The 9,957-nt window shown below is 49.5% G+C and overlaps 1 protein-coding gene across 1 annotated transcript; it reads right to left on the bottom strand.

The window, feature by feature from the left end:
* Positions 1 to 661: 661 nt before the first annotated feature.
* LOC131278809 (protein S100-B-like) lies at positions 662 to 7,129 on the bottom strand. The gene is made up of 3 exons (XM_058299283.2): positions 7,016 to 7,129; positions 4,266 to 4,404; positions 662 to 1,934 (listed from the first exon to the last, which is right to left on the bottom strand). The coding sequence occupies exons 2-3, from the start codon at positions 4,401 to 4,403 to the stop codon at positions 1,794 to 1,796; spliced, it is 279 nt and encodes a 92-aa protein (XP_058155266.1). The 5' UTR covers position 4,404; positions 7,016 to 7,129; the 3' UTR covers positions 662 to 1,793.
* Between the last annotated feature and the right edge of the window lie 2,828 nt (positions 7,130 to 9,957).

Genomic DNA, 9,957 nt, shown 5'->3' with positions numbered 1-9,957 from the left:
AAATCAGCAACAGGGGGTGTCAGACCTCAGGGGCAGCCTTGCGGCCTCACACGAGCAAATACACACCTGGGGGATGCGCCCCCATCCAGTGTCAGATTCCGCATGTGGCCGTGGACTGAGCACATGACTCAGTGGGGAGGGGGTCTAGGGGTGGGGGAGGGGGTTGGGTTAATAGGGAGGGCGTTTGGGGGAGCAGGAGGGGGGCTTGAGGAAGGGGGAGGGCGTTTGGGGGAGGGGGTCTGGGGAGCAGAGGAAGGGGTTTGGGGGAAGGAGGAGGGTGTTTGGGGGAGCAGGAGGAGGGGGTTGGGGAAGGGGGAGGGTGTTTGGGGGAGCAGGGGGAGGGGCTTGGGGAAGGGGGAGGGCGTTTGGGGGAGGGGGTCTGGGGAGCAGGGGAAGGGGGTTGGGGAAAGGAGGAAATGGGGGAGTAGGAGGAGGGGGTTGGGGAAGGGGGAGGGCGTTTGGGGTTTGGGGGCTTGGAGCTGGAGCTGCGCCACAGGGTCGGGGCTCCCCTGGTCCATGTAGGGGCCGCCTCTTGCTCCTTGCCTTGAGGAGGGCCTGGTAAGTTGCGGGGCCAGCGCCACATCTCACTCCTGGGACTGTCACTTGTCTTCACGGTTGAGCAGGGCGATGGCTTTTATTTAGTGTTTAAGAGCTGCAGAGACTTGTTCAGTGCTATTTTTATTTAATGCAAATGCAAGCAATCAATGGAATTTTGAAGTTTATGCCTTTAGAAAATTAAACAATAACAGGAAAAGGGATGGGTGAAATTAATTAGAACCTTCCAGGAAGTGATTTTTATTATTTGTAACTTGATTTTTAAATTATTTGAAGCTTGGTTTAATTGAATTTATGACTACTAGGTGTAAAGTTAAGCTTTCCATGTACCTTGATTCCACAGCAGCGTGAGTAGACCCTGCCTCGGTGAGGTCAAGTCAGGAGGGACATTCGCCGACATCCGGCCGCCTCCAGACACAATCGAGCCAACAGCAACCGGCTGATGGACTTTGCAGTTCATTCACACACAGGAGACCAGGCCAGGGAGATGATGTTTCTTGCCACACAACTGCTTTCTCCAGATTGGCAGAGACTAAACCCCAGCTGTGAGCAGGGGCCGCACTGCTTCCAGTGCCCCTGCAGATCTGCCCAAGGGCTGGACTGCAGAGAATTCTGAATGAACAATTTCAATTCTCAGTTTTCAGTGTCAAGATACCTGTACTTGGTTTATGAAGCATATTTTCCACTTAGAACCATTTGAGTTAGATATTTACCCAGTAATCATAACTCACTAGGGAAAGAAACACACGTGAGCATACTGTTCACAGGTGGACGGGATGGTCAGACCTACTGTAGGTTTCAGTGGCACTAATGATGGACAAACGTAAGGAAGGGCAGCCTTTCAGGTGATGGTGGACAAGGCTTTGGGAAACCACAAATGCTGCAGAATTCTTTTTGGGGGTCATTTTTGTTCTTTCTGGGTTAGGATTCTACACAGCTTTACAGGCTGTACAGAACATGCTGTATAAATGGACCTTGGCTTTCCCAAACGATTATTTCCAAAAGTTGTTGGGACCAGTCAGCTTAAGCATATGCCTAACAATACAGCAGAAATAATGATGTGAACCAGTAAAAACAGCCCTCACAAAGAGGTTTTCATTTTTTCATTCACAAAGCAAATCAAGTTTCCTAATCAGCTACAGTGTGCCCGGAAAGCTCAGCTCCTCCTAGCCTGCAAGCCCTTGCCCTCTGCTGTCTCCTCCATCTGTTATAGGAACCGTTTGACTGCTTTGTCTATTTCACTCATGTTCAAATAACTCATGGCAGGCACTGGTAACCACGGCAACGAAAGCCATAAATTCCTGGAAGTCACATTCGCCGTCTCCATCACTGTCCAGCGTTTCCATGACTTTATCCACAACCTCCTGCTCTTTGATTTCCTAAAAGAGATCAGAAAAATGTCTAGCTTCATTTAAATGGGATTTGGGCTATCAAAACGTGATTAAAAGTACACTGGCTCCAACAATGTTTCTCAGAATAACCTAAGATATAAAATGCAAAATACCAGGAAAGATTTCTTCTGTGACTTGCTAGCCAGGCAGAAGTCTCTGGGTTCTTTGCTCCTCTCTACCACCATACTTTAGGGCCAGTGGGACCTAGGCAACCAAGAAAGGAAAAGCTTCAAGGTATTGTAATTATGCTTAAAACAAACCACCTGAAGAAAGGAATACAGGCTAGATCAGCCTGAGCATGTTACATGCCAATGTCTTGAAAGAAAAACTAGAATTCTATGCCTAAGTTTTTCATGTATTTCTGTGAGAAGGTCCATATAATGAAGACTTCCAGTGGATCTTAACATTGGGAAGTTTTCTTTGTCCAAATTTGTTAACTCCTTGTGTTCTTTCTTGTGTTGCTTTCTAGTCCTCAAGACTTTCCCTGACAGTCCTGCCTGACGCCAAGCGAGTTATTAAATGATGTACAAAATCTCAAGGGCTGGGCTAGAAGTGAGATGTGGGAAGAATGTGGGCACTGGACACTGAAGAGGAGCATAATGCAAGTTGCTCAAAAGAGCAAACCTCCAGGACAAGAGAGTTGGGCCTGAAGAAGTCAAGTCTGAAGTGCAGTGGCTGCCTTGAATAAAAACACAGAAAACTGATTCCCGTGGGAGCTGGGTGGGGCCTGTGAGTATCTGCTAAAAAATGGATGGAGGATTGTGTTAATTTCAATTACATGATTGATTTGACTCCAAACTGAATTTTCTTTGAGAAAGCCGGGTCAAGAAATGTTCATGATACCTGATGCACTTACCATGAATTGTGGTTCCCATAGGCTACTCTTTCATATGTTTTTAAATCCCTAATAATAGAGGCTACCACCTATTGAGCACTTGAGAAACACTGTCTGATTTCATCCCCACAATAGTCCTATTTACCCAAGAAGAAACTGGGACTTTTTAGTTGTGACATCAGCAGACAGAAATGGTGGAACTAGATGACATGGTCGGCACTGGCGCAGCTGCCATGCTCTGAACTTGAGAACCTGAGAAGGCCAGTCCCAGAGCCAGGCTTGGGCCCAGCAGGCCTGCAGGCCCTGCCCCTCCACCCTGGCAGTGCCACTCAGGGATGGAGTATCTCGTGGGGGCGAGGACGGGCTGCCGCAGCCCCCGAGCAACCCATAGACCTTGCCCCTGGCTCGTCCGCGCTGAGAGGTCGGGCTCTGGGAGCTGGGAGGGCGGCATGGCTGTGGAACAGGGCCCTGCCCTGGGATGCTGGGGGCTTCCCAGAATTAGGGCTTGTGCAGACCCCCGTGCACTGACCCCGTCCGCTGTGTCTCCTGTGTGCACGGCTCTCTAGAGGGACCCATTGGCAGGAGTCACAGCTCAGGCCTGTAATACCGTCACTTCAGTCCGGCTCAAGTCACGAGTGAGGCAGCCTTGGCTTGGGCCCTCGGGGGCCGCCAGCTGCTGGTGGATGACTGTCCATGGCAAGGGTTCGAGGCTGGAGGGCAGCAGACACTGGGCGGGGGCTCATGGACCAGCGTGGAGGCAGTCTGGGTTGGGGTAAGTCCGTCAAATTGGGTGTCTGGACGTGCTCTCACTGCATGCCAGAGGGCGAAATGTCCGGGGAAAGGGCAGGGCTCCTTGGGAGCTTCCTAAGTCGGGGACAAAACTCCAAGTTCCCTTCTCCAGTGTCACCTCTTGCAAGGCCCCAGCGCCTGAGGGACACCCATGGACCGCCCTGGTGCCCTGGGACGGTGTCGCCATCATTCACTGACATGCGCAAAGGCAGAGGGCCCGGGCCCTGGTGGTGCCCGACGTAATGCTGGGAAACGTTTGCCAAGTGCGCCCAGTGTCTCGTCACCACGGCGCCTGTTGAACTTCAACTAAAACCAAAATATATCCTAGACCCATGGACAAAAGCTTATTTCTTAACTGATTTCTCATGTTCACTATGACTCATAAATTATTTTTCCATCCCATTCTGCCATTGTCACTGTAAAACCTTAGATTTTCAGAAAAAGGTCAGCATTATTTGAACCTGTATTTTTGCTTTTGAGAGCAATTTTCCCTTGACACACTTACTATATACAAGTCAGAGGACAACAAAGTGAAAACTGTGGTGTTCCTCTAGTCCAGCCTCCAAAGGAGTGCTCGTTTCCACAAGTTTTCAGAAGGAACCGGCATCACCTTCAGGGCAGCTCAGATGAGAACGTCTACGAGGCTTTATAAATAGAAGAATGGATAAATTGTCCATTTAAAAAACCGGACTCACCTCTAAAAAGTGGGAAAGCTCGTTGTTGATGAGCTCCTTGAGTTCAGACTTCTTCAGCTTGTGCTTGTCGCCCTCCTTCCCGGAATACTGATGGAAAACATCGATGAGGGCCACCACTGCCTTCTCCAGCTCAGACATCCTAGGGGGACCAAAGGAAAGACGCCGTCCCTCACGCATTCTGCTTGTTCGTGCCCAGACCATCTCGCGTGTGGCCTGCACAGGCGAAGGCACAGGCGGCTGACCTCAGCTCCGCTTAGAGCTGGTGGGAGCGCCCGAGAGCGTCTGGGCCCTGTGGGGCTCCGCTCCCCTGTCCTAGCCCCTTCCTTCTCTGCCACAGGCCACATCAGTAAGTCCCTGCTCGCTGGCTGCAGGCTAGGCTGGGCCTTTGGGAAACGAGTGGAAACTCAGAGGAGAGCAGCAGGGAAGGTCGGGTGGAAGCCCTCCTGGCAGGCCCGGCCCTCTGGCCTCGCAGGGCCCCAGGGTGAAGGGACAGCACAGAGGAGCAGAGCGTCAGCTGCCAGCTGTTAGAATTAATAAGAAAACCGTAAGGTGACCAGTGACAGAATTAGGGCACAAAAATCAACAGCATTCCTATATTCCATAATTAATCGGAAAATATAAGAGAAGCCTATTCATAGAGCAATGCTCACGTGTGTTGTCTAAGAATAAATTTAGCAAGAAAAATTCAAGTCCTTCCATAAGATAAGGAACATAAAATATAGGAACTTGCTTTTCCTGAGTTAAAATATACATTTAAATCATCTTTAATAAAAATCTCAGTGGGGCATTTTTTGATGGGTGAGGAATATGATCAAAAACAACTGTAAAACTCATCTGGAAAGAAATCTGGTACCTGGTAGAATTGCCTCAAATTTTTTGCAAAAGAATAATAAGGGGTGCCTCAACCTACTAGAAATGAAAATGTCATATGTAGTAAGATTAAACTGCTGTGGTCCTCACACAGGAATAGATAGAATGCAGTAGGAGGCCGAGAGCAGCCCGAGGATTTAGTTTTCATCAAAGTGCCGTTTCAAGTGATTGGGGAAATGGTGGGTTATTCACAAATGTGACTTGGATAAGTGCGGGGATAAGTATTCTCCACAAATATCAAAGTTAGAAATGTCCCACTTTACTAACACTGTATGCTTCATTCTGTGCAGACTGTGCAGACGGAGGAAATATCTGTACAATCCTGGGAATGTGGCACATTTTACAAAGGACACTTGTTTCCCAAATCTGAAAAACTCAGGCAGAGAAATTCACCAACTTCTGAGCCTGCATTCTAGTTATGAAATCACACATGAACCTTTTCACTGTCATGATTACAACAAAATTAAATCTCATTTTTAGAAAAATCACTCCTGTGTTGAATATATCACTTCTACCCTAAAAATAAGTTACAATAAAATGCTTTAAGTCTTATTTACTTCTGATGCCTCAGAGGAAACAGCTAATTTGTCTTGGTTTGATCTTGCTATAAAAATTAGGACTCCAATCTAGGAATGCTGTTGATTTTGTGTCCTTGTTTCACCCCTACCTGCCTTTCGGCTTTCTCATTAATCCTAAGAGCTTGGGGCGCCCTGCCCCCTGCGCCCCAGTCTCCACCCTGGAGCCTGCAAGGTGGGGGCTGCTGGGGAGGAAGAAAATTGACCCACGGGCCACAGGCAGAGGTCGTTCTGTCATGGCCTGATCACCAACGCCACTCTATTGATGTCGCTCTGCTCTGTTTTGCTCTAAATTGCTAAAAATCAGATACATCACTTATACAAAAAACAATTCAGATGGATTAAAATATTTAACATTTCATACTTACCCATCCAATAGAAGACTTAGATTTTCAATTACTGATCTTTCAAAGAAACAAATTAAAAAAACAAAAAACAGAAAACATTTGCATTATCCTGATGTTTTTAAATTTCACTATGATTGGGAAGGGGATAAATTGTTCTTTTTAAATGCAGTTTCCTTCTTTAACACTGAAAATTGATTTTCCCTATTTACTTCCTGCTTAATTCTTCCCTTTGACTTAAGAAACAACTGGTTTAAAGAGTACCTTTAAAAGGAATGGAAATCCTGTATCCCAGGTTTCCTTCTCACTCCATTTTGTGAATGCTCTGCATTGACCTTGTCATATGAAAAATGAGAAGTTTTTGGCTTGACTCCTCGTATGTTCCACAGAATATGAGGGTCCACTCTGCAGCAGGGCTCTGCGCCCTGCGGAAAGTCAAAGCCGCCTAGCCTGACTTCTTTGACGCAGTTCACAGTTGTAACGGGTTTCTCACCCGCCGTGTAACTTCTGAGTTCTGTCCAAGGGGGCGTAGGGACCGTGGCATGTCAAACAGGGAAACTGGAAACCAAGAAGCAATTCTGTACCAGGCCCGGGGCAGTGGTGACCAGGAGGAGGGAGAGAGCGTTTAAGGCACCGGGCTCCGCCCTTCCAGCCCCCTGGCCGATCCCCTCTCCTGGGGCCTTAGAGACGCAGCAGAGCACTCGCCTGAGTCCTCACACCGGGGTCTCTGGTCTGTGGGCCTCAGACGCACAGGCGACAAGCGCTTCCAGCAGCCGGGCCGATGTGGCCAGTGCCCACCAGCGGGAAGCAAGCTCAGCCGCAACAGTGTTAGAGCGGAATGCCAGCGACACCCTGTGCTCTGCCGGGAGTCCTAAGGGGCCCTCCAGCCACCACCCCTCCCCAGCTCCCCCGTCCCTTCACCGCACCCGAGAAACGGGTGCTCCCCTCCGGCCTCGCTCACCTCCTGCTGCGGCCCCTGCAGGTTCTGAGGCAGGAGCCCCGGAGAAGGCAGCTCTTATTGCTCCTCCCGGGGAGGGGACTGCGGACACTGGCGCAGTCCCACTGCAGAGGCGGCAGCCAATGGGGGCCCGGGGCGGGGAGCTGGCTGGCGCAGCCGGGCTGCAGCCAGGCTCCCTGGAAGTGCTCCCTGGGAGCCAGGGCTGCACGCTGGGGCAGGAAGAGGGGCGTCAGCTTTCTGTGCGACGTTTTATTTATCACCTGGTGTTGATTGCTCCTCTCAAGCCAGGCGGGAGTGGAAAGAGAGAAGGATCAATTGATTCAAACAAAACAAACGCACAGGTCCGGGCAGGAGGCTTCCGAGCATTGGCTGGATGCAGGGGAGGAGGCGGCCAGGGCTGCTCCAGCGGAGAGGCCCACGGAGGCCTCCATCTGCCACCGTGCCCGCCTGCTTGTCTGGCCGCCGCTGGCCAGCGTGAGGCCCCGTGGACCTCAGGCCTCGGCAGGGGCTGGGCAGGGCTGCCTCAGAGGAGTTAACGAGCCCAGTGTCCACAGGAGGCCTGCTAAGAGTGGTGAAAAGGATACTCAATACCTTTTGGAAAGTCCTTGTTTTTATTTGGTGACACACATACCAATCACACCCCAAGTCCTCTCCTTTCACCCTGGGGTGGAAGGTCACAGCCTGCAGGAGTTGGACGGTGCCTTGGGAATGCCCTGACCAGGTGTGCCTCATAATCAGCCACCTCCCCGCATCTCACCACCTGTGTTCACCTGCGCTCTCCAAGCACTTGTGATCTGGCGAATCATCCCAAAGAGGCACAAAAGCGGTAACAAAAATTTGCAGATGAGTAAAGTATTTTGGGGTTGACATTTCAAAAGCTATTGTCAATCTGAGAACTTTGTAACCAGCGGGACTTGTGTTCGAATCCTGTCTCCTCTGTTTACTGGCTGAATCACCACCAGCAAGTCATGCATGTTTTCTAAGCTTCCTTTCCTGACCTGAAAAAGACCAAGGGAAGCAGCTTCCCGGGTCTCTGTGACTTGCTAAAGCTCTTACCTAGCCCTGTCTGGAGGTCACTTTCTCTTTCTGTTGTAATCTGGAATAGAGTAGTTTATTTTATTTTTTCCTCACTTGGTGCTCAGTAAATGTGCGGGGGTAAAAGAACAAGGACAAATGTGCCAGCTGCCAGCTCCTGCCTCTCGGCTCCCAGTCCACCTCCAGCACCTGCTCCGTGCAGCCTGCCAGCCTTTCGGGGCGTTGCAGGGGGGAGGTTTGCTTTGTCTCCCTTGCTCCTGCCCCGTGGTTTGTCAGCAGCGTGTGTGGGGCCATCTCTGCCCCAGCCGCACGCCGGCCACCTCGCCGCCTGGACTAGGCTCAGTGGCCATCTTCCCCGCCCCTCCTGACGCGGCACCGTGAGCTTCAGCACACCTTGACTGTGCAACGCAGATCGTTTCCCAAGCAACTGTGGAACAACTCTGGCCTCTTCCATCCAGTGTGCTGGAGCTACACCTTCCCCAGCAAGGTCTACCCCCAAATGGGGGAAAGGGGTCTCTCTTCCAAGTTTGCCCTTTCCTGAGTACCCTTAGCCCCAGGGTCCCTTTAGAATTCTCTTTGCACATTTATAGTTATTCTCCTATCATAGTTTAATAATTCTTTTTATTAACCCTGCCCTGAGTAAATTACTATGTGGTTTCTATCTCCTGATTATACTGGGACTGACACAGAACTGTAAGTGGTCTCAGGAGATAGACCCAAATGATGGAATTTTGGGAATGGTCTGACCATGTCCTTGGACTCAAATGCAGTGCTGAGTTTCTCATCAGTGGAAAACTGGATGCCAATATTCCATGGTGTTCAGTAACATAATCAACCGAGCTATCCCTTGTGGTTGTGATGAAGTTATTAAAGGAAGCACATGCCACAGTGTCCCAGGAGGCTGCTCTCCATGATCGTTATGGAAGCAATGTTGATTATTTGGACTGAGGTAGGGACTGGTTGCTTTCCAGTGCTTACAGAGGGAAAACGACAAGCTCAAGTCATAGTCTAGGAAACAGAACGGTTCCATGCCAGCCCTAAACAGGACCGATATTGCTGAAAAACCAAACACAAAATCTAATTATATGAGTTGTTAAATTACAACAGTTGAATTCATAGTCTTGCCAAATTTCTCCTGTGAAAATTAGGGCATTGATGGGAAAGAATGGGATTTTGAAACTTGGAATGGGGACATCTGGTTCAACTCGGATGAAATTGAAAATCTTGAACTTCCCCAAGTCATTCTGAGACTCTTACCTTTGGAAGGAACTTTCCCGCTGCTGTCTGAGGACACTTGCCTTCCTCCACTTGAAATCCCCGTGACCATCTCATCTGGCAGATGTCCTGAAAGGGCTGCTCCTTCTCAAGGGCACCCCAACCAACAATGTTGCCACTCGACCCACAGCTAGGGTGAACCAGCATGCTCCAGGGGAGGAGGGAGGCACACACTACAACCTAGGAAGAAACAACTTACACACCAGAAGAATTGCAGGATTCTGCTAGCTCTATTAGCAGAAGCCTGGGGGACATGTGTGGGAATGGGTTGATTCTAAAAGTGTTATACTAAGGAGGAATCTATCACTAGCTGGAAATACTTCATTGATATGGGTGCACTTACTAGAGATTCCAGACTTAATTTGTTAGCCCGTGCAGCTGGAGTAGATTCTAACAGCTTACTTGATTGGCTGACTGAAATATGAATTCAGTGGTAGCCTATACTCAATGATGTGGAGGAAGCTTAGAGAGATACAAATGCTGGACTGGATTTGTCACATGTGACACTTTCAATCCCCTCCCACATGACTGAGTAAAATACCTCTACCCTTGAAAAACTCTTTGGTTTGTAGCCCAGGTATTACCCTAGGGGATACTGCCATTGGGACTGGCTTGCTGATTCTAACAAGAGCCAC

This window comes from Dasypus novemcinctus, chromosome 6, assembly GCF_030445035.2.
Source record: "Dasypus novemcinctus isolate mDasNov1 chromosome 6, mDasNov1.1.hap2, whole genome shotgun sequence".
In the NCBI taxonomy this organism is placed as follows: Eukaryota; Metazoa; Chordata; class Mammalia; order Cingulata; family Dasypodidae; genus Dasypus; species Dasypus novemcinctus.
This window is presented reverse-complemented; position numbering and strand designations above follow the sequence as displayed.